Genomic DNA, 25,315 nt, shown 5'->3' on the forward strand with positions numbered 1-25,315 from the left:
CCTGCTGTGTAGACAGCACCAAAAGCCAAAATAAGCTATTTTGACTTAAGCTATACAATTGATGTTGCTCAAGTTGTGTAGCTTATTTTGGCATTAGCCCAGCTGTGTAGACACACCCTTACTGCTTTGCTGCACTGCGGATGCAGTAACTATATAGTCTCCCTTCTTTTCAGTTTCACGCACATAACTGTGGATCTATTTGCTCTGGCTCTGCCATAAACTTGACACCCAAATCTTCCTCCATTCATCCATGGAGAAAAATTGCACAGAGCAGAGCTTTGTGATGTAGAGTCTCCATGAACAAATTCTATGAACTGCATGAAAAAATGCCAGATAGGAAAACTACAGCAGGTCCAGTGCTTTTCTAATGAGCCTTAGGGAAAGGTGGTGCATTCGCACATGTATTTCTTTTTTACAGGTGACATTTCACATATATTTTTCCAATGGTTGGTTAGGTGTTTATACTAAAAACCAACAACAAAAATCATTTTTCACTTTGCAAAAATGAAAATTAAAAAAGAAAAATGTCAGGAATATGACAGCAAAATTCATCAGATGGTTGTAGGATGGCCATGCAATACCCAACATTAAAACAAAACCAGCAGATTTGAAGATATTGATAGGGGAGCTGACATGATTGCTGGGCTCCTGGGCAATGTGTGTGGGGGGGGGGGTCTGGCTCCTGGAACAGGTTGGGCCTCAGCCGAAAAGGGGGAGCTGGAGCAACTAGCCCTCAGCACTGCCGGATCGACACATTGCCTCCTTGCTCCTGCCAGCCTTATGGTGATGATTCTGAAGGTCGTGAGGCTCTGGCCACCACCGCTAACTGGGAGCCTTGGACCTTTTAGAATCGCTGGGCCACAGGGCAATTGCCTCCCCCACATCAGCAGACCTGATATAATTTTGGGCCTTCATTCACTAATTCATAAATTTTTCATCTTTCACCCCAAAACTGTTGATGAAGGAAAACTGCAAATTTCACATTACTTGTCCAAGGACAAGAGACGAGTATTGTCTAATGACGTCTACTGATATGCTAGGCACTATCTAAGGCTGTGTCTAGACTACATGGCTCCGACGATGGAGCCATGTAGATTAGGATTATAGGCAAAGGCAAATGAAGCCGCGATTTAAATGATCGCGGCTTCATTTACATTTACATGGCTGCCGCGCTGAGCCGACAAACAGCTGATCAGCTGTTTGTCCGCTCAGCGCGCTAGTCTGGACACTCCCCTGCCGACATCAAAGCCCTTTGTCGGCAGCCCCATTATTCCTCGTGGGATGAGGTTTACCGGCGCTGCCGACAAAGGGCTTTGATGTCGGCAGGGGAGCGTCCAGACTAGCGCGCTGAGTGGACAAACAGCTGATCAGCTGTTTGTCGGCTCAGCGCGGCAGCTATGTAAATGTAAATGAAGCCGTGATCATTTAAATCGCGGCTTCATTTGCCTTTGCCAAAACAACAAATCTACATGGCTCCGTCGACGGAGCCATGTAGTTTAGACGTACCCTAAATGTTAACCCCATGCAGTATCCTGTAATAAAGAGAGACAGACTAAACTTCATTTACAGTGAGCCTCCCTCCCTGAATTACATTTGATTACACTCACTGGAAGGCTACGTTACGCTGCCTGAACTGAGTGTAAAGGAGCTTTATTGGAAATGCGAGTCAGGCCCAGAGATTCCAGTGCACTGAGCCCCATATTTTGATTTCTCTCCGTAACTGCAGAAGTATTGTTTATAAAATGCATAAATATCTTTTTAGGGGCCACGAGGTAAATCAGGAGAGATGGGGCCTCCTGGTCCCCAAGGGCCTCCAGGAAAGGAAGGGCCTGCAGGAGTGAAGGGAGAGACTGGACTTACTGGGACCCCAGGAGCAAAGGGGGGAAAGGGAGAGACAGGAGAAGCTGGCTCTCCGGTGAGTAAGTGCAAAGAGTGGTGTTTGCTAATGGTCATGGCGGAGAGGGACATGAACCAAAAGCCTGGGTGCAAACACTCCTAGATTTTGAGGGCTTTGACTGTGATCTTTAGGGACAGGGACCTTCCTTAGTCTATGATGCATGAACATGTAGAAGTAATCACATCAGTCTGTCAGTGTTGCAATCTCTGGCTGCTCTCTGAGAGACGCATCCAATTCGTTTCTCTAAGTAAAGTAATAGTGGATTAATAATGCTTTACAGAATAAAAGAGACTGTGTCTCCTACGTATTTCCACATGGTTATTAATAATTGATTATTATTGTCAGTCTCATAAGAATTAGTTATTAGGATGAGATCTTGGCACTAATTCAGGAAACCATTTAAGCATGAGCATAACTTTAAACGTGGGTATTCCCATTGACTTCACATGGAGCAATGAAGCACTTCACAATGGTAAAACCAGGCAGCAAAACATTTATATAAGTGCGTGTTTTCACGCACAAGTAACCCACTGATTTCAAGTGGTGTGAAATGGAGAACATTAACATCATGCACGCCACTCAGGGAACTAAATAAGCTTTTCACACTGCAGTTTAATGTTACGTCTGGCTTTTATTTGCATGGTTTAGTATTGCAAAAAACAAAAGTCTTTCTTGATCTCTAGGGTCTTGATGGCCCAACTGGGGAGAAAGGAGAAAGAGGTGACCAAGGGCTACCAGGACCTTCAGGATTACCGGGTCCAATTGGACTTCCAGGATTTACAGTAAGAGTGCAAAAGAAAGAATGAATTTTCAAATTAAATTAAGCAGAGGACAAAGCAAGTACCAAAACTCTGACGGTAACATGTTCAAAAGTGCTTACATGGCGTAGGAGCCTTAGATCCAATTTCAAAAGTGACTTAAAGATCTAGGATCTTTACTCCTAAATTACTATTTATTCTTTCACATAACACAAGAACTAGGGATAACAGAGAGCAGTTAGTAGACAGAATTTTAAAACAAACAAAAGGAAGCATTTCTTATCACAACTCACAATCAACCTGTGGAACTCTTTGCCAGAGGATGGTGTGGAGGCCAAGACTACATCAGTATTCAAAAAAGAACTAAATAAATTCACGGAGGTTAGGTTCATCAATGGCTGTTAGCCAGAATGGGCAGAGCTGGTGTCCATAGCCTCTATTTGCCAGAAGCATTTGATGATTTACCTGCTCTGTTAATTTCCTCTGGGGAACCTGGCATTGGGCACTGTCAGAAGACAGGATACTGGGTGAGGTGGGCCTTTGGTCTGATCCAGTATGGCCATTCTTATGCTTTGCACTTTTGAAAAATGTACCCTGAATGCTGATGAAATAATAGCAGATCCTAACTATACTCTCCATACCCCAATACCCCATACCCTAGAACCCAATACCTGAACCTTCACATGCCATATAATATTGATGCACATGTTCAGGGGAGCAGAAAGGGATGAAAATGAACCATGTTTGTAAATAAGTGCTACGTTCTCTTTCCTTCTTGAAGGGATTATTATTTCTAAATATTTGGCTGTTTCAGAGATGGCTGTTGGTGGAGCTAGACTCTCACTGGTGCTTCTGGTTATAGTTATATTGTCGTGTTTACAGGGAGAGAAAGGAGAACCTGGAGAAGTTGGGGGAAAAGGAGACCGAGGGGACTCAGTAAGTGTCTCTCTTCATGTTTTCTATACTATTAGAAAATGTACAGGTGAATCTTGTCACCCGAGCTTATTGAAACTCTCCAGTTCCCACACCAGCCACCTTATCTCTGACAAAACAGATCATCATATCTTTTGTGGGCTTCTTGAAATGGCAAATTTCATTTTCCATAACTTTCAGAGGGGTAGCTGAGTTAGTCTGTAACTGGAAAAACTTAAAAAACAACAAATAGTCTAGCAGCACCTTAAAGATTAACAAAACTTTTAGATGGTATCATGAGTTTTTGTGGGAACAGCCCACTTCTTCAGATGAACGGCCACCCACACTTCCCAAATACATAGTTTTCTATAGACTGTGCTTTGTACTTTCACAGATGCATTTATTATGACAATGACATTTTTTACCTTGGTTTTTAGGTATCTGGGCCACCTGGACCCCAAGGCCCGCCAGGTGCTGCAGTAAGTTCTGATTGATTACTTTGGGGAAGGAGGCTTGAGGAGAGATTTGAATGAAGTTAGTGTAATTGCTGTGCAGATTTTTGATGGGGCTTTTCTCACATATGAGAAGTGGTGTGGGAGACAGAGATATCTCAGAGTGAAACTCACAGATAGGCAGCAAAGGTTGGAAGTACTGGCAGAGTAAAGAGAGGAACTGACATAGCAAAAGGTTGTTAATTTAGCTAGGCAGGGTAAGACCATATTGTGATGGGCCTTACAGGTGAAGGAAAGCAGCTTGTTTTTCATGCGAAGGTGAATAGGGAGCCGTAGAGACATGTGATCAGAGTGATGAACCAGGAAAATGATCTTAGCAACATGCCCCGATGCCAGATTGTTCTAGGATACACTCTCTTCATTATCAAACTAGAAGGGTACTAGAAGTATGTCCTAATATGACAAAAACATTATATATGTATGCATGTATATAACTGACAATGTGACATCAGGTTAAGCATATATGTGCTCAGTATGACAGAAGAGAAAAGTTGTATGCAATGTTGTTTTAACCATATTGACCCCATTATTAGACAAGGTGAATGAGATAATATTTTGTATTAGAACCTCATCTACCTTGTCAGAGAAGAAAGGTATAACACTGCACATTTATCCAGGATATGGGGTTTAAAATCATAACAACACATTACCGTTTCTTATCCTAACTGTAGGGTCTTCAAGGCCTTCCAGGACCGAAGGTAAGGCTATAAGCCCTTACTTATCGATATTTTACTTGAGTTGGCTGGAGAATGATGATTCCATGTCATGACAAATTTTGAGGTTACAGAATTGGAATGAAGATAAAACATTTAGACATTTTTGCAAAAGAGAATTATGTCAGGCCCATTTAAGGATTGAAAAGGTCAAGTTTTCAATTCAGGTCTTTCACTGTGACTTGAGAGTTCACCCTGTACCTCAGAAACCTTCCTGATGAAAATATCGCCAAAGGAGATACATTTCTGCAGTATATTTTGGCTTTGCCAAAAGCGCATTTCAACTAAAAACATTTTATCAAAAATGTTCTGCCCAGCTCTACATTTTAGCTTTGATCCAGCGAGGTGGTTTAAAAGATCTCTTGGTGTTGGTTGTAAGATGTTGATCTAAACATGGAACTACCCATACCGCTCCTGAGTAGCCTGGGTATTTGGCTACCTGAGCTTACCTCAGTCCTAACATATTCATGGTGCCAACCAGAATGGCACCTTTAAGGAAGGCAGTACTTTTGGGACAGATACCAGTTGGCTTTGGGAACTGGTACACTCTGTAAAAACCAGATATATTCATTCCTATTTTGCCTGCGTTTTGGTACACATACAAATACAGAAACGTCATTTGCTGGCTAAACCACTAATCACTACCACTTGTGTGAAAAACCTTTGCAAGACTCAGACCTGGTAGTTTGTGTATATACCAAAAAGATCAGATCAAACAATTCCTGAAGTTTTGGTTACAGGAGAAAGGGGAAGACCACACATGAACTTTTTTGAATTGCCTTAAATCTATTGGTCATATAGGCCTGGTCGCAAAAGATGCAAGTTCAGAAAAATTTAAGCTCCCAGGTTCCTTAGAGCATCTTCAGTCCTGTGGCTATGACAAGTTTGTAGTGGCCTGGAAGAGAACTGGATACCCTTTGGAAGCACGTTAGATGTGAAGTACATACACTAAGCCAAATAGATTTGTTTGTGGGACAATGGTCAATTAGATCAATTTTCACCAAAAAAAAAATGCTTTTTCATATCACAATTAAAGGAAAGGTGGCAAAAATGAGTTTTATATACATTCTAGACTTGTGAGAGAACTGGAATTTTCAATTCTATGGGAGTTTTGCAACTTGAAATTTCTTCCACTCTAGAATGGAATGCAAATAACAATTTCAAAATTCCCTGTGTATTGAAATTCAAGCCAAAAATGTTTCTAGGTGATCAAAACATTTTGTTACATCATTGAAACATTTCACTCTGATTATAACATTGTTTATTTTATATTTGATAGTATGAAATTTTAAAATGAACAGTCATTTAGAAGCAGAAAGTCAAAAAGTTCCTTTCCAAAAACTTCAAGATGGAGCATCTCTTTATTTTAATTTTCATTTCAAGATCAAGCTTCATCAAAGGCAACACATTTCCATGGAACACATCACTTTTCACAAATCAACATTTTGCAAAAGAAATATTTTCTGCCCAAAACTTTCTGACCAGCTCTGTTATATACACTTCATTTCCACCTAGTCATCATAGATCTACTTTCTCACTAGGGCATTTATACACTACATGGCTATTCCAAAATAAGCTATTCTGGAATAGTTATTCCAAAATAGCTTATTTCAAAATAGCACGTCTGCACTGCAGGGAAGCCTCAAAATTAGTCGGAGCCAGGCTTCCCTAATGTAGACATGCTGTCTCAAGTTAGAGCCCCAAGAGGCACTGGGAAGGAATAACTTAGAAAGGCCCTGGTGAGGGGCTATTTTGAAATAGCAGAAATGGAGCATCTACAGATGTCTTATTTCAAAATAACTATTTGGAATAGGCGTTATTCCTCATAGAATGAGGTTTACAGATTTCAGACTAAGCCAAAATTACTTTGAATAACGAAATGGCTGAGTAAATGCTCTCATTGTTATTTCAAAATAACACTAGTTATCTCAAAATAATGGTGAAGTGTCGACGCACCCTAATTTCTGAACACCAGAGGGAGGGTAATATATGAACTCTGTTCTCTGTGAGTTCTGTTAGGAGATACTGGCCATGATTCTTTTCTTTCCTGTGCTGAGGTAAATCAGGACTAACCCTACTGAAGTCATTTGAGCTACAATGTTGTTCTCCAGTATGAAAAGAGAACCTGGTCCACAGTATCTAAAATGTCTTTGGTCTCTACTACACTATCTTTGGTACTGCCTTGCCTTTGGAATGGAGAAATGCTTGTTTTAATAGTGATGCCATGATGGGTTTATTTTCTGATCCATTCTTCCTTCAGGGGGAAGCGGGGCTTGATGGAATGAAAGGAGAGAAAGGTGTCCAGGGTGAGAAAGGAGACCGAGGTCCACTGGGATTGCCCGTAAGTCTCTGGGAAGAAAGGAGAACTTGGGAAGCTGTACATAGACCAGTCTTAGAAAGATCCCAAAAAAGAAAGACAGCTAAAGATTTGATTATCTAAAATCAAATTTAGGGACAAAAAGCTGGCCTATGAGCAGCAGTGCCTATTGGCTTTTTAGTGATGGAGAAACCTCAACTGTTTTGGGCAGATGGTTGGGATCAGTATCTGAAACTGGAGAAGAGTATCCCTTAGATCCGTAAAACTGAACTAGGAATCTCAGCAGAACAGGTTCCCTCAAGTTCCTTCTGCTTTCCTGGATAAAAATACTATATGAACATCTTTTCTTATGGACTTATGGCTCATCTCATTTTGGTCCTGCCCTTGAAATGCTAAGATGTGCAAAAATGAAAAGAGAATAATTTACTGAGTTACTTGTAACCTGAAAAAAAGGTTTTGTTCAAGCTTTGGAGTACTTTTTAGTTTATCCAACCAAGTTAACTTATCCCTGTAATTTTTGTAATTAAACCTGATGCCTTCCCAGAAGCAGTAAATGTCCAATTAAGTTTAATTCTTTTCTTGTATATGTAGTAAGGATATGCCATTTCAATTTATTCATGGTTTAAACAGGTACTACTTTGCTGCTCAGTTATATGTTATCAAGAAAGCACCTATGAATTTCAGTAGAGTTAAGCATCAGTGTGGATGCTTTATACCAAAACCAAAGTGCTTTGTGAAGGAAAGGCACAGAGTTTTACCCATTCAGAAAACAAACAGCACTGTAAAAGTAAAAGCACCAAAGTACACTTATGCTGAACCTCACTCTGCCTGGAAACATACACTGCAAAGAGCTTGTTGTGCACAGCTGTGTGATTTGTTGTTATTGGTCTTTGTGTTATCACCTAGGTCCCTTGTCCCGACAGTTTTGGATGAAAAACTGCATGTCTTTGTTTATAACAATGGTGCCAAGATATTTCAAGCAGTGACATGCTAAGTGACTTCAAAAATGAGGATGTGACACATGAAATTTGGTTGGGAAACACGTTACATTTCTTTTCAGCCCTTTTCATCTACAGTTCCTTGTAATATTCTGCAAGTGGCACTAATCAAGAAACAAACTTGCTCTCAGGGGTTCATAATAAAGGTGAAAGCAGAAACTCTTCCAATATCACATTCACCCTCAAAACGATAACTGGGTAATAGATGTAGAAGGAAAGTTTTGTTTAGCATTTGTAACCAAAGGCTCTCTTTTGGTCTGCATGACAACAGAAATGTGGCCGAAAAGGTTACTGAGAAAACCTGAGCAGAAGACACAGGAACATATTGTCTACCCAAAGCAGAGGGAATTAACCCAGCAGGTCTTAGCTGTGTTTATTGAAGGCCTGTGGCTGATTCTCCAAATGAAATGGTCCTTCTCAGAGAATATAGCCCTATTGTGATCTCATGGTTTTTGGTTTGATCCCCCATTCAACATTTCTGAAGTCACTTGGCTGTTAAAGACCTAGCTCCACTCTTTTTCTAGATTTTAAACCTGATGTCTTCTCAACTCCACTTTTAATGTTTAATACTTAACGTTACGAAATGTTTAATGCTTGGTGGTTTAACAAAAGTCAGCCACATTAAACACAATTATTGAGTTAGGGCAGCCATTGACAGTTGTTAGCAAAATATTTAGTGAGATGTAGATGGATTTTTTTTGTCATCTTCAGTGGAAATGAACTACTTAGTCAGGACATATAAATACTCTCTTGCTAAGATATAAAGGGTCTGATCCTGCATGTTTTCAGAATGTAGATCCCTGTATGTGGTTAAAATATTCTTCACAGAGATACATTGTAGATAATGTGTTAGAAATAAATGTTTAAAGCAGTACAATCCCACTGAGCTTAACTAAGGGCAAAACATTGGACCAGAAGTTGGCATATCGACTTTAAACCATTTTGGCCCGGACCCACAGAGGGATCCAGAGAGAGAGAGACTGAGAGACTATCAGGTGTCTAAGGATCACCTGAGAGATGGGACACTGAGGCCCTAGGCCGCCTATTCTAATAACCCCTTAATTATTTATTCACAGAGGAACAGGTTCAACAAGAGAGACTGCGGGAGCCCCACATTAAAGTATCTCTTAGTTCAGTGACTGATTGGCACACTCTCCCAAGGATGGGAGACCACTGGTCAAATCCTTTCTCCCCCTTAGGCAGAAGGAGAAATTGAACTTGGATCTCCCACAGCCCAGGGGGCTCTGGCTACCGGGCTAAATATTATAAAGTCATCACCACCATTAATAGTAATCATAGTAATCATTCTGAAGAGGATCCAATTTGGTAGGCAGTCGCTGAGCACCCTGAGTATACTTCAGTGTAAGACTCAGGAAGACATAGAAAGCAATAATTCAAATTAAGGATCAACAGTGACCCTCCCCTAGTTGAAGTTGAATCAAGATTCCCAATGTAAGTCTGATTTTCAACCACTCCTAACAGCTGCCTTAGCCCTTATCAGATGGCTAGACTATGCAGCTTCTCTCTGTGTGAAGCAAGGGCAGTTTTGAAAATGTAAATGTGGACATCTCTACCCAACAGACATGTCCAGCTGGGAGCTCCCTGAGGAGTGGATGGCTCTTCAGATCCTATCGACATATGGCTGGATTCCAGGCACTGCGATTCCACTCTAGTACCTGTCACAGATAATCCAATGCTGTGCTGGCCAGCCTGGCACTGTCATTGCAAGAGTCATAGGCTCCACTGTCACAATGCCCTTCTCCTGGCCAGAGCAGCTTCTCTTGCGAGTGGCCACCGAGCTGTACTTTGATACAGTGTCAGAGGGAATGTTGCATTTTCAAAGGTAGCTTTGAAGGCAGTAGCCAGTATGACATGCATTCAGTGTCTCTGTGTTTTCACTGGTTTCCTTGTAAGTGGCATCACCTGTCCTTGAGATCTGAGTTTTTGTTTTTGTTTATTAGGAGCATATGTTTGTCTCAAGTCACTGCTTCACTCACGTCTTCCCTCCCCCTTTCCTTTTTCTCCCCTCACCTCCCATTCCTTCCTTGCCTTTTTTGTTAACCCTCTCCCATCTGTTCAGGGTGCTTCAGGTTTAGACGGCAGGCCTGGACCACCGGTGAGTTCCATTTCTCCATTACCCTACACACCTCTTCCCTGAAACTGTGATGTGTCTTGTCCATCCCGCCGTGCCCTCATTTACATTATGAGTAACTTTATTTTCCCTGAAGATGGCTAGGATGCCAAAATGCTAAATTAAGATATTGTCACTGAGAGGTGAAAGACTGCTTTCTTGTCACTCTCAGTATTGTAGGTTCATTTGGGACCAGGGTTTTAGATTTAATCACGTCAACATTATTTTTACTTTTTTATTTTATTATTACTACCAGGATTATATTAAATGAAGTCTCTGCATGAAACCATTATGAAATGTACTTCTGTCCTCATATTGTGAACTGTCTGCGTCTTGTCTTTCTCTGTGGTAGCCTTGTTTACAGCCTTGTGCAACAGCATCTCCTCAGACTTGTCTTTGACATAGTAACACCTTGTGCTTTTTTATATGGCCAAAAGGCTTTGTTGTGTACTGTTTTCACACACACCATTTAGGACTGCATTGCAATGGGTTGCCTGTGCAGCTCTTAGTATAACTTTAAATGCACCTCTCCACAAGGAGGAGATGCATGTGAGAAACCGTCTACAAACAGCATTAGCTATTCCTTTGTGAACCCCCACTCACCACACAATTTCCTGAGCTGCAGCAACTTCATAAATGCTTTTTCCAAGTCTTAAAAATAATTGGTGGAATTTTTAACTTTAATTCTATTCATCTGGGATGCAGAGATGTCTAATGGCTGAGCATCAGGCTGAGATCCAGGACTGCAAGGTTCTATCCCTCATGCCATCATTAATTCACTTTGAGACCTGGGGCAAGTCAGATAATTTCTCTGTGCTTAAGTTTCTTAAGTTTTAAAGGGGGGGGGGAGGAATTATGATGTGAACCCAATTTTAAAAAGCACTTTTGATCCTTGATGAAAATTGTGCAAGGGCAAAGAATTAATATTTCTTCACAGGATATTATACCACCTCCAAATATAGGCAGGTCTAACTTTTTCAGAGGTACTTTGATTTCTCCTTTTTCAGTGGCACAGGAATTGATTTAATTGTCCCATAACTCCCACCAAACAGAAACTGAATGGCAACTTCTAATTTGCATATTTGTTTCCAGAAGTTGTATTTTTAATTTTGCAAATCTTCTAGATATTCCCTTTGGATCTTTAGGGACACAAAGCCTTAAATTATCTTAAAATGCAGAAAATATTTAAGTAGTTAACATTTCCATGGTCCACTCATGCTCCCTTGCATGAATTCAGGGAGTGATTTTTGTATCTTGTTTACACTGAAGTGGCATAAGTGTCATGATGAATTAAAGAATCATAGAGCTGGAAGAGACCTCAGGAGGTCATCAAGTCCAGCCCCCTGCCCAAAGCAGGACCAACCCCTATTAAATCAAATCAGCCAGGGCATTGTCAAGCTGAGACTTAAAAACCTCTAGGGATGAAGATTCCACCACCTCCCTAGGTAACCCATTCCAGTGCTTCACCGCCCTTCTAGTGAAATAGTTTTTCCTAATATCCAACCTAGACCTCCCCCACTGTAACTTGAGACCATTGCTCCTTGTTCTGCCATCCGTCACTACTGAGAACAGCCTCTCTCCATCCTCTTTGGAACCTCCCTTCAGGAAGCTGAAGGCTGCTATCAAATCCCCCCTCACTCTTCTCTTCTGCAGACTAAACAAACCCAAATCCCTCAGCCTCTCCTCCTAGGTCATGTGCTCCATCCCCTTAATCATTTTGGTCACCCTCCGCTGGACCCTCTCCAATGTGTCCACATCCTTTCTAGGGTGGGGGGCCCAGAATTGGACACAATACTCCAGATGTGGCCTCACCAGAGCTGAATAAAGGGGAATAATCACTTTTCTAGATATGCTGGCAATGCTCCTCCTAATGCAACCTAATATGCCATTAGTCTTCTTGGCTACAAGGGCACACTGTTGACTCATATCCAGCTTTGTATCCATTGTAATTCCCAGGTCCTTTTCTGCAGAACTGCTACTTAGCCATTCGGTCCCCAGCCTGTAACAATGCTTGGGATTCTTCCGTCCCAAGGGCAGGACTCTACACTTGTCCTTGTTGAACCTCATCAGATTTCTTTTGGCCCAATCCTCTAATCTGTCTAGGTCACCCTAGACCCTATCCCTGGCCTCCAGCGTATCTATCTCTCCCCCTAGCTTAATGTTATCCGCAAATTTGCTGAGGGGACAATCCATCCCCTCATCCAGGTCATTAATAAAGATGTTGAACAAAACCAGCCCTAGAATCGATCTTTGGGGCACTCCTCTAGAAACCGATCGCCAACCTGACATCAAGTCCTTAATCACTACCTGTTGGACCCAACAGTCTAGCCATCTTTCTGACCATCTTACAGTCCATTAATCCAATCCATATTTCCTTAACTTGCTATCAAGAATATTGTGGGAGACCATATCAAAATCTTTGCTAAAGTCGAGGTATATCACATCCACTGACTTTCCCATATCCACAGAACCAGTTACCTCATCATAGAATCCTATCAGATTGGTCAGGCATGACTTGCCCTTCATGAATCCATGTTGACTATTCCTGATCAATTTCCCCTCTTCCAAGTGCTTCAAAATGGATTCCTTGAGGATCCCCTCCATGATTTTTATGGGGCCTGAGGTAAAGCTGACTGGTCTGTAGTTCCCTGGGTTGTCCTTCTTCCCTTTTTTAAAGATGGGCACTACATTTGCCTTTTTCCAATCATCTGGGATCTCTCCTGATTTCCACAAGTTTTCAAAGATAATGGCCAAAGGCTCTGCAATGACATTTGCCAACTCCCTCAGTACCGTCGGATGCATTAAATCCTTTTGTCAGGATCCTGAAATCTACCCTCTCATGATCACTGCGTCCCAGGTTGTCACCCACCTCTACTTCCCCTACTAGTTCCTCCCTGTTTGAGAGCACCAGGTCAAGCTGTGCATAGCCCCTGGTCGGTTCCTTCAGCACTTGTACCAAGAAGTTATCCCCAACATTCTTAACAGATTCTGTAAATTCTTATAGGTACAAATAGTCCTCCATACTCACAAGAGTCAGTGGGAGTTTTGTGAGTAAGGATTGCAGGATTCAACCTCTCAAGATTAAAGCTCCATTTTCTTTTCCTTCAGTCAAAAGACTAAGCTACTGTAAAAGGTCCAAAAATTTTCCTGTTCAATGGCTCAATGAGAGGTAATTTTCACTTTTAGCAGTTCATGGAAGAATTACCAATTGGAACTTGTGTGGTTACCTAGTTTTTCACTAGTTCAACAGGATATGATCTGATTTTACATAGAATTAAAATGGAAAATGCATAAATACGTTCTGTTTAGGCAGGTACTTTCAAATCTCCTAATCCTTGATTTAGATTAAAAATTGACAGCCTGGATTTTGTGGCTCAGAACACACACATGATCTATGGTTGCCAATCCTCCAGAATTGTCCAGGGAATATGGATTAATCTTTAATTAAAGATTATGGCATGTGGTGAAACCTCCAGGAATGTGTCCAATCAGAATTGGCAACACTAATATATTCTGTGGTTTAGGGGAAGGCTGAATCCAGATTCACATGAGTGTAAATTATAAGAATTTTCAGAGGAAAATCTGAATTAGTTATCTCATCTTCAAGCATGATAACACTTTTCATGTCCAAAAGGGCTATTGGCTATTTTCTGCAGTATTAATGCAAAAGATAAGAATTGATTGTGTTGAGTAATTAACATACCAATGTCCAAGCAAGTCAGTGTGGCTAAACATTTTTGTATGAAAAGGGGAGCTTGCTCCTGGGCCAAAGGCTGAGCACAGAGACTGGATTTTCCCTTTACCATGACTTACAGCTTGGTAGAGTGATCCAAACGGTGAAAGGGTGGGCAGAGGATTTAGGATTGAATGGGTACTCTCTCATGTTTGCCTCTGTGTATGCGTGCATCTGCATTAGTCCATGCGGCATGGTGACCTTTCAAACTGCATGATGATCTGCCTACCAAAAAATAATGCAAATTCTATTTCATTTTTGCTCAACTGAACTCATTTGAAAAAAAGCTTTAAATATGCCTTTATTCTGCTACGGTTTTCAGTTTTGCTGGGGATGCAAACTCACGGGGAAAATTTCAGTCACCTAGATAATAAAGGGGTGTCTGCCAAAGTTATTTAGCCATCCCCTCAAAATAAAAGCTTTGTAAAATTATTCTGGGCTGATCTAGTATGGCAATTTCAATGATCCTATAATTGCATGGGAGAGTTGTTGAGAGAATCTGTCCTCATCAACCCTGAAAGCTGTAGTAATTCAAATGACTTCTTACATAATAGGAATCTCCTTCTCAGCTCTGCTTTTTCCTCAAGGACCATGCTGTCTTGTAGCTGTAAAGAAGCCTGGTTATGAAGAAAATGGTTTGTGTGTTTTTCTCTCTCAAATTGCAGGGTACTCCAGGACCAATTGGAGTTCCAGGACCAGCAGGACCAAAAGGGGAAAGGGTAAGTTAGCATTTTGTATTTTGGCTCCCCTTGTATAGCAACTATAGACCCCGAAACAGGTGTCCTCTGCATTATTTTCAGAAGCGTTCATTTATTCCTCTGTGCACAGCCTCTCAGTGGGTATGTCTATGCTTCAAGCTTGAAGTATGAATTCCATAATGGGGAGACAGACCCTTGCTGACTCTGATTGAGCTAGCCCCTAAAAATAAAGTGTAGATACTGTGGCAAACATGGCGGGGGGGGGGGGGGGGGTTAGCCACTCTAAGCACTTACCCTTCAAGGTGCTATATGCATACTAGCACCTTCTGCTCTCATGCCACCACAGCTACACTCATGTGAGTTGAACCTCCAGATCAAAGTGTAGAACTTTCCCATAGGCTATGTCTAGACTGTAAGCCTCTTTCGAAAGAGGCTTTTTCGAAAGATACTTTCGAAAAAGCCTCTTTCGAAAGAGAGAGTCTAGACTGCACGCGGAACTTTCGAAAAAGCAAGCCGCTTTTTCGAAAGAAAGCAGCAAGTGAGTCTGGATGCTCTCTTTCTAAAAAGCCCTGTTTGCTTTCAAGAACGCCTTTTTTCGAAAGAGCACTTTCAAAAAAAGGTGTTCTTCCTCGTGGAATTAGGTTTACCGCCGTCGAAAGAAAAGCCGCGTTCTTTCGATTTAATTTCGAAAGAACGCAACTGCAGTCTAGACGCAGGTGAAGTTTTTTCAGAAAAAGGCTACTTTTTTCGAAAAAACCCCTAAGTCTGGACACAGACAGAGTGTACAAAACAACACCTCTCTTTTGTCTCTGTTTTAGGGCAGTAAAGGAGATCCTGGAACTTCAGGACCAATGGGGACAGCAGGGCTTCCTGTAAGTACTGGGATCTCTACATTGTCTACTATCCATGAAGCTTTCACCTTCCAGCACTAGCACATGCTGCTGTAACAGGATAAAATGTTCTCTCTCTGCCATATTAACACCACTGTGAAGCTGAGGAATTTGTAAAAATGATGCTAAATTGAAACCCCGATTTTAATTTTCAAAGCAAAAGACTTTTCTCACAGTTTCAATGCCCTCTTAGTGATATTATTTAATTCAACTTAAAATTAAATATTTTAGAATAAATAATAGAAAAATAATTAGTCTATCCACCAAAAAATATATATTTTAAAGTGAAGAGAATAAAATATGTAGACCCTGAAATTACTGGGATAAAAAGTAAACCATGCTAATTATTCACACATTATAGTAAGATGCAGTTATTGAACAAATCCATTCCGAGTGATTACTTTTCTGAACTAAATACCTACCTTCCAAATGCTGACAAGGCAGAATTGAGGCCCAGTTTTATAACCATAATCACACAAGCAGACCTTCAATGGGACTGCTTCTATGAGCAAGGTTTTATTCACATATATAATGGGTGTAGGAGTGGAGCTGTAGCTTTAGAATAGATAATCCCAAACTATCTTTATTTTAAAGTAGAAATGAAGAGGCTAGTTTATTTGCTGAGTTTTTGTCTGAAGAATTGTTTTGACTGAGTAAATAAAGGGACCTGTTTTGCTGACATTGATTTAAAATAGTTTATATATATAGTTCTTCTTACTGATGTATTTTAGGGTTTACAAGGCCCACCTGGTGACAAAGGAAACCGGGTAAGTCATGAACCAAGCTTCCTGTATTTGATTACTAATGTCTTTATGTAGAGGTGGAATGATTAATTACTGAAGTACCTGAAAAAACTCAGGTAAATTCCTACCTGATAAGCCCTTATAAAGCAATTTATAGATGTATAATTTACGATGCCATGGCTGTAGTTTTTACAATGCACCATAACCAAAGACATCATCATTCAAACACTAAAGCATGCCAGTCGTATTTTCAGAAGTGCTCAGTGGTGCTTTCTTCCTGTTCTCACTAAATAAGGCCAATAATAAGTGCTTTTGAAAATCCTACTTTAACATGCTGAATGAGGGATGCAAACTAGACAATTCCCCCTAATGTTAATAATGGTGGTATAGCTAAATCTTGTCACATGCTACTCAAATTCCCTTTAAATGCTGAAAAAGAATGTCAGCCACTTTACTGCAGCAAACTGGTTCCAAAGTTTTCCAGAATTACATCTTTTTTTCAACCAAACAAAAATTGGAAAAAGATTAATTAAATACGACTATATTAAAGAGCCTTATCATGCAGTCGTAGACTCCTTATTCAGGCGTTAACGTGCATTGATATAAGAACTGCAGAGCCAGCAACAGATTATGCTAACTGCTGACAATTTTTTTTACATCTTTTACTTGTGTTATAAAGAAATAAACTGTACCAAACTGTATATATTTATAAAAAAAATTATATTAGGCATATTAGTGATCTAAATCCTTTGATAACAACAATAAAGAGATAAGTAGTTGAGAATAGTTTATACACTTCGTATATCTAAATTCTCATTATAAGGCTCTGATGGCATATGCAAGCATTTTGGAAAGAGATTAAATTTGTGATAGAAAAAGTGCCAAAGCAGTAAGTGTATGAGATGGATATATTTGCTGATTACATTTGGCAAGTCCTGTCTCTCCTTCCTTATCATCTGGAGTTCTCCTCTGATTCTATGTTAAACAGATTAACAAACTTGAAAAAGTGCCCTGCTCAGCAGGTTGTTAAACAAGGAAAGACTATTCTTTCTTTCTTTCTTTCTTTTTTTAATTCATGGGAACTCCAAGGTGCTGCTATATTTTAATCATTCCACTTCTGGTTTTGCTCTTTAACCTACATTTAATTTTATTAAGGTTTTTTTCTGAATAAGATATAAGTTTAACAGGATCTTTAGACTTTTTCAGTTGGCTTTAAATCTGGAAATCGTATTTAGAAGATGGGACTTTTGTTGGCCGCAATAAGAATCAGTTTGGGCTAACGTGGCTTCATTATTCTCCCTCAAATAAAAAATAACTAAAGAGTGGGACAAACAGCAACTTTCACAGATGAGAGGGGAGTGTCACAGTCCCCTTGAAAGGAATATTTGGCTAAAATGCAACAAATGCTTTAAACAAAAATGTTTGAGAAAATTAAGTTTGTGAATGGGCATATAATGTAACTTTTCAGGTCTGATCCAGCAAATACATATTTATTTGTTACTAACAATTTAATTAAGGGCTCCTCCTCAGCCCACAGTCCATCTAACAAATTATTAAGTGGGTAGGGTGACCAGATGTCCCAATTTTATAGAGCTAGTCCTGATATTTGGGGCTTTCCCTTGTACAGGCACCTACCTCCATTCTTATTTTTCACACTACTGTCCGGTCAGTCTATAAGTGGGCCACTTATTAGAGCAACTCTGAGTTAATGTTATTTAAAAAATTTAAGCATCCTATGGCAAACTGCTTTGTCCGATATCCCATTTTAATTGACATTGCTACAGATATCTCACAAGCTCCATTTCACAGAAATCTGGAGGGTTCTATGTGCTCAAATTCATTGTCAGGCAACCAAATAGTGTCTCTTTTTGGCCAAATTGTTTAGCCACCAGGAGTTTGTTCTCCTTTCCCATAGCCTAGGGTTGATCATTGTCTATGGGACTTTCATGTCCATTTATGGAAGATATGTCACAGTAATCACATGACATGGACTTCTTCGAGCATGATTTTATTTTGATCCTCTGAGATTGACTCTCTCTGACAGGAGATCTGGAACAGAAAGCTTTAGAACATAAGAACAGCCATACTGGATTGGATCAAAGGTCCATCTAGTCCAGTATCCTGTCTTCTGACAGTGGCCAATGCCAGGTGCCCCAGAGGGAATGAACAGAACAGGTAATCATCAAGTGATCCCTTCCCTGTTGTCCATTCCCAGCTTCTGACAGAGACTAGAGACACCATTCCTGCCCATCCTGACTAACAGTCATTGACAGACCTCTCCTCCGTGAATTTATCTAGGTCTTTTTTGAATCCTATTAAAGTCTTGGCCTTTACAACATCCTCTGGCAAGGAGTTCCACAGGTTGCCTCTGTGTTATGTGAAGAAATACTTCCTTTTATTTCTTTTTAAAATGCTACCTATTAATTTCATTTGGTGACCCCTAGTACTTGTGTAATGGGAACAAATAAATAACTTTTCTTTATTTACTTTCTCCATACCAACCATGATTTTAAAGACCTCTGTCTTATCCCCCTTAGTCTTCTCTTTTCTAAGATGAAAAGTCCCAGTCTAATTAGTCTCTCCTCATATGGCAGTTATTCCAAACCCCTAATCATTTTTGTTGCCTTTTTCATGCCAAGCTATCTTTTTTGAGATGAGGTGTCCTCATCTGCACATAGTATTCAAGATGTGGGCGTATCATGGATTTGAATAGATGCAATAAGATATTATCTGTCTTATTCTCTATCCCTTTTTTAAATGACTCCTAACATTCTGTTTGCTTTTTAAAATGCTGCTGCACATTGAGTGGGTGTTTTCAGAGAACTAGCCACAGTGACTCCACGATCTCTCTCTTGAGTGGTAACAGCTAATTTAGTCACATTAATTTTATAAATATATTAGGGATTATGTTTTCCAATATGCATCACTTTGCATTTCTCAACATTAAAATTCATCTGCCATTTTGTTGCCCCATCACCTAGTTTTTTGAGATCCTTTAACAACGGAATGCAAACACCTGCCTTATGCTTGATAACTAACTTATTTTCTAGCAAGAAAATATGCTATTTAAAAATGGTTTTAATAGTAGATACTAGTAACAGAGATGGACTGTTAATAAGATTTACACACACACATTGTGATTAACACAATGAAAGTAGGTCTTGAAGTGCCCACCCCTTTCCCTGCAGTAATTTGGCAAAAATCCTCTTCACAGGCCTCCCAGTTGCAAAAGACAGCTGTGCCTTTTTATGCTATGGATCTTTTCTGTTGAGCAGAGCCCTTTGTTCTTATGTCACTGTAGGATGTGTAATAATAGCCTTCAAGATCCAGTGCAGTCATGAAAGTAGCGTGCGATATAACAACTGAAATGTTGCTGGAACATGACAGCCGTGTGAATAACCCAACTGAAAAAGTATGAATGCTGAATTTGTGCATTAAAGCTGAACTCTTCACATTTTATAACATCTGGTTTTTTCTTCTCCTGTCTGTGTGTACGTGTGTATTCCTTGCTTCTACAGGTCCACCTTTGTCCCCTTTATCCCTTCCTCCTCTTCTGCCTTTTTTCCTGGGTCCTTCCTCCTCCCTCCACTACAACCCATTCCACGTTTTCTCCTGGATTATCCTCTTTGTTCCAGTGTTTGATCCCGGGTGATTTCTCCTCATTACTTCTCCTATCCCATCCATTTCTTTTGTCAGCTTTTAGCTCAGTTGGTCTAAAACCTTTTATTTTCCTTTTAAAATATATATATATATTTATACCTGTGCTGCCTGATTTTATTGCACCTTCTAATCATTACCATCTAAACACTAAATAAAATTCCCTCTTCAGCCATCCCAACTCTATCGTATCCTCAGCAGCTTTAAAAAGTTCCTCATATCTGCAGCTGTTCCGTTTAAAAATATAAAAGATATATATTTTCTTATAAATATCAAGGATTATCCTAATGTTGACCTGCACTTAGAATTTCCATTTAATTCAGAGTGAGTTGAGAGTGAAATTTCCCCTGTGCAGAGGATCAGCAGGAGATCTGTTCACTATTTTAAGATCCACTTAGCCCTTTTTCATCACAGGCTTTGTACTGGATTTCTGCATAAGGGTGTGTTTCAGTCTCTGGATTTGATTCTTTTGTCACTTGCTCCAATCTAAATCAGGAGTGAGTAACACTAGTATAAAATTGATTTAAGTCAGAGAAAACTCAGATCTTCTCTGCACAAAACACTGGCAGTATCAGGCTAATTCATTTGCTAGAATTAAACCTGTGGCAGATACAATACCTATCTTAGTCGAGAAAGAGAGACATCATATCTTTTAAAAGTGCAACGCTTAAACAAAGTAATGGAAAATGCATACATAAAACATACAGAATTTTAAAAATCATTTGAGAGAATGCATTTAAAATAATTTGTTATATTATTATAAACAAAAATTCTTTTGGGGGAAGGATAAGGAGAAGTGAAAAGGAAAAGAGATGTAAAATTAATGAATTGGTAATCAGGTCCAAGTCTGTGACAGCAACATAACAGGTAATCCAGACTTGCAATCAAGCAGCCAGTCTTTTGTTCCTTTGTCAGTGAAGCTCATAAGACTCAAAGAAGTGACACTCTTGCCCTCCTAAGCAAGGCTGAGGACCACTCGGTTCAAACTTCTCCTCCCAGCCAGTCTGTAGAGTGGCACTGGTAGGTGTCATTCTCCTGGCAGTAGAACACGTGCCCAGTGAAATCCCATCTACAAAGTTCAGGGGGCTGCCCGTTCATTTAATGTAACGATGGGAGACAGAATCCTTATCAGGGTGGGATTTCAACAATTAGTAAAGTGCAATACATGTAAATAAAATATACCACTAAATCCATAAAAAGCTTTCCTGTAAGAGCAACTTAACTGAAGGAATCTCCTTTTTAAAAATATTTTTCTAGTCGTGTTTATTTCTTTTTTAACTATCTCTGACATTTATTTGAAATGGATGATCCTAAAGCTTTTGTGTATTTTTTTTCTTGGACTAAACTATTATTTACAGGGGGAGAGGGGCAAGAAAGGCTCTAGAGGGCCTAAAGGGGATAAGGGAGACCAAGGAGCGCCTGGATTAGATGCACCCTGTCCATTGGTATGTTCTGTTTTATAAAATGTTTTATTTTAAGATTTGCCAATGAGGAAGAAAGAAGGAAAACAAAGAAAATGACTGCTAGAAAAATCGCATTGCTTAATAAAGGGCCTGTGCTGCTCCCACTGGAGTCTATGGCACAGCTGTTGTCTTCAGTGTGATGCAGAAACAAAGAGCAATTGGGCTATAGAGTAACTTTAGTTCTGGCCCTTTCTTTTCCAGAGCTCAAAAAGGAATGAGTGAAATGAGAGGAGAGGGTGAACAAAGGAGTTTTACTATGAAAGTAGAGCTCTGGAACTCTCCCACTTATGGATTGTTCTTTGGCAATGTTTAATACCATCGTATTTATGCAGTAATAATATCTAAAATGCCTTCTTTTTGCCTCTGAATGATGTCCGACTGATATGTTTATAACGGAGTCTCTACTTGATAATGACACAGGGCACTCAGGTTTGGATACCCAGTGGGGAAACAAATTGGTGTGAAATCTAATAGGAGAGTTAGAAAATGATCAAGAAGGCTATGACATTATCTCACTTCATTGGAAGCCTCTACATTTAAAAAGTAGCAACATTTAGCCAAATGGAAAACATAATGCTATAGGAATTGAATATGTATAATACACAAGGAAGCTCTATATGTCTAAAATATTATCATTATTCTTTTTAGTTCATCCCCAGGTCTATTATTTGATCAAGCTGAAGAGTCACTTGCATACTACAATGATAAGTGCAGTGTATGTGCCCAGATAGGGCCTACAGAGAAGTTATTCTCTTTTGTTTCAAAGTGAGGACAGCAACCGAAGACAATTTCTAAAAAGCAGAGATCTTCTTCCCACTCCCCTTCTTCACCAGTAGAATCCTCCCAGATTTACCAAAATTAGAAAATCACCTTCTGATTCACAGAATATAGGGCCAACAAGACAACCTTTCCTACCAATTATGCACTAGAGATTCAAACACTGATTATTTCATGTACTGGGTATGTAACTTGAGTGCTCTTTGATTATACCAGTGTGGGACTGGGCCTCTCCTCCCATCACATGGAGGGGATGGCATTGACTGGAATAATTATAGTGGTTGATTTCATGAACAGGGACTCCGAGGTTTTAAAGGCGAGAAGGGTGAGCCGGGGTTACCTGGGCTGGACGGGCTGGATGCCCCTTGCCCATTGGTATGGTGTTACCTTCCCTTTCCTGCATGCTTCTGTTTGCTTTTTATTCTTGATTTTTATTTTCTGATACCCCCAAATAGTGGCATGAACTGTAATCCTACAGCAATGGTGCCATCCTTACCAATCTCCATCCTGCCTCCCCTCACACAACTTGCTTCACAATATGACCCATAACATCCTTTGCAGTGAATCACGGTTGCTACTGCCATACGTTTGTGGTACAGGGACAAATGAAGCAGTAGTCTGGATGTTCTACTACATTACAAAGCTTTGTTCATAACTACTTCTTCTCTTCCTTTAAGTTTTCCTTCAGAATCCCTGCTGAACCAGTGTTTCAAAAGCTGACCCTCAGAGGAAATGCTTACATTTCCCACTAATTCTGCTAGCCAAGTGTAAATACTTAAAAGTAAAGTCTGACACTCTTCCAATCCCCTTATGCATCTTACACATTTTTTAAAAAATCCCCACCAGAATGCAAATATAACTTTCAAACAATCCCTGAGAAATGTACTGGTACAGTATTTCGAATCATCAACTTTCCAACAATTCATGTCTAATGGCAAGAGTGTCCTAAAAAGACAAGCACTCCACCCTTATGTCATGCTTTAACTAAAAGACCTCATCCAAGTCATTTTTCAGTTGCTCATGAGCTCCATAAACATATAGAGGGAATTTATGGATTTTATAGCGCATAAAGAATGTAAACAAATTTGGCTGTAATGGAAGAATCTTTCAGAATTGAGGGATCTTCATGGAAAGCCCCGTGCCAATAGCTTCTTCTGTCTTGTGATAAGGCAGTGCCTGCTCAAATTCCTCTTCTGGCCTCAGCTCTGGCACCCAGACCAATGTTTTTCCTTTCTGTTTTTCTTTAGCATCTCAGAGAAACTTACACTTGACTCCAAGACTGCCTAGTAAATTACTTGACCTCCTTCTTACTTGGTTATTAAAAGGATATTTTAATGCCCCTTCCTAAATACTGTACTGTATTTCCTAACCCAAATATGACAAAGTTGCTCTCACCATCACACTAAAAAGCATCATATTATTCATTTACTCAAAGACTCTCAGTTCAAATGCAGTATCTGTTTCTTTGGGTCTGTCTGCATTGAAACTGGCAGCTGTGGTTCTCAGCAAGGGTAATAAGCTTATGAGAGCATGGATTGAGATAGCATGTTGAAAATAGCAGTGTGGACACACAGGAGCCAGCTCAGGCTAGCCACCTAAGTCTAAGCCATCTGGGTTTGAATATGGGTGGCTAGCCCAAGCTACTGCCTGGGCCATAATGTCCACAATACTATTTTTATCCTGCTATCTCAAGGGTGGGCAATAGGATAGCAGTGGTTTGCTAGGGTTAGCCTCTGGAGGGCCACTGCTGCTCTGCAGATACGGGAGCTTGCAGTTCCCATTGGCTGCAGATCGCCGTTTCCTGCCAATGGAAGCTCCGGGAAGTGGAAAGATGGGGACACCACTTCTTGAAGCTCCAACTGGCGGGGAACTATGATCAATGGCCAACGGGAGCTGCACGCACTTGTATCTGTGGAGGTGCATGCAAACACAGCAGTGGCAACCCGCCAGGGGCTAACCCTGGCAAATCAGATCCGGCCTGAGGGCCATTATTTGTCCACGGCTGTGCTAGCTTATGCAGAACTACTGAAAGCTTGAAAGGTCAAAAGTTTACTAAAGTGGATTCAAACGTATGATCATCCTAGTTTCTGTTGTACAAGCCCAACTGTGATGCTGGGTGTGGATTTGAGCTGTTAATCTCTGTTGCCTTGGCTTTACTGGTGTTACTTGGCGCTCGTTAGACCAAAGCTAGCTCCACTACACAGGCTTCCGTCACACCTTTGATTGCAGGAGGTAGAAATACCCTTAGAATGTGTCAAGTCCTACTCTGTTACAAATACACACCCACATTTCCAAGAGGTCTGATCACAACCGACTCATGTGACTTCTTTGGGCCCTAGACAAACCAATGGAAAATTAGGGCAATAAAAGGAACTTTAGTGAGAAACAGTTGCTGCATCTGAACTGAGTTTTTCCTGAGTAAATAAATACAGTGGTTGGCATTAAGAGCTTTACAATTTTGCTTGCAAGTAGCTAACATTACTATCATTCCCAGCATTCCCTGCATTTTACACTTCAATTTTCTTTGGATAATGAATAATTGAATACATCTGTAATAACAGCTAAAAGGCCAAACTATAAAGATTTTAATGGCATTTTCTATCTGGCAATACTGGGTAAATAAACAAATAAACAAAGGCAAATTTACAAATATGCAATAACATATGATCCCAGAAGCTAAAAATGCAAAAAGAACTGTACAGTCAGCTGCAAGTCACCTCTGTACTGAACATTCCTAAATTGTACAAAGTGTTCAAGTCTGAGAGTATCTCTAAACACAAGGATTCTTCCACTATCTTTGGAAGACTAGTCTGTCTTCCCTGGCACTAATCCTTCCAACTGAAAATTGTGCTGCAGGGCAGCAGCATAATGCATGTCTATTTCATGACCATTTTTGTTATGGAGACACACCAGAAAATCTGGTGAAATGAAAGTGACACAATAGACAGTATTTTGGCATCAAAAGTAGTTTGAGACATTGCATGTGCATGTTTGTTGACCCAAAATTGTTAACATTTACCTCTGCCTGGCATTCTGCTGACACAACTTATTTCAATGCAGGATCTGTACAAATGCATGGAGTCTGTGACCTAATGCAAATCTGAAATATGGGAATC

At 40.2% G+C, this 25,315-nt stretch overlaps 1 protein-coding gene across 1 annotated transcript in view; it reads left to right on the plus strand.

Annotated features, from left to right (window-relative positions):
- The window catches only part of COL13A1 (collagen type XIII alpha 1 chain), a 118,750-nt gene that overhangs the window by 87,390 nt on the left and 6,045 nt on the right, over positions 1-25,315 (plus strand). The window contains exons 28-38 of the mRNA XM_075934944.2: positions 1,763-1,915; positions 2,581-2,679; positions 3,538-3,591; positions 4,005-4,046; positions 4,751-4,777; positions 7,053-7,133; positions 10,188-10,223; positions 14,637-14,690; positions 15,488-15,541; positions 16,291-16,326; positions 22,497-22,574. Coding sequence (XP_075791059.1) covers positions 1,763-1,915; positions 2,581-2,679; positions 3,538-3,591; positions 4,005-4,046; positions 4,751-4,777; positions 7,053-7,133; positions 10,188-10,223; positions 14,637-14,690; positions 15,488-15,541; positions 16,291-16,326; positions 22,497-22,574 — 714 coding nt within the window. The remainder of the gene's footprint in view (positions 1-1,762; positions 1,916-2,580; positions 2,680-3,537; positions 3,592-4,004; positions 4,047-4,750; positions 4,778-7,052; positions 7,134-10,187; positions 10,224-14,636; positions 14,691-15,487; positions 15,542-16,290; positions 16,327-22,496; positions 22,575-25,315) is intronic.

This window comes from Pelodiscus sinensis, chromosome 8 (assembly GCF_052426305.1).
Source record: "Pelodiscus sinensis isolate ZL-2025 chromosome 8, ASM5242630v1, whole genome shotgun sequence".
Lineage (NCBI taxonomy): Eukaryota > Metazoa > Chordata > Testudines > Trionychidae > Pelodiscus > Pelodiscus sinensis.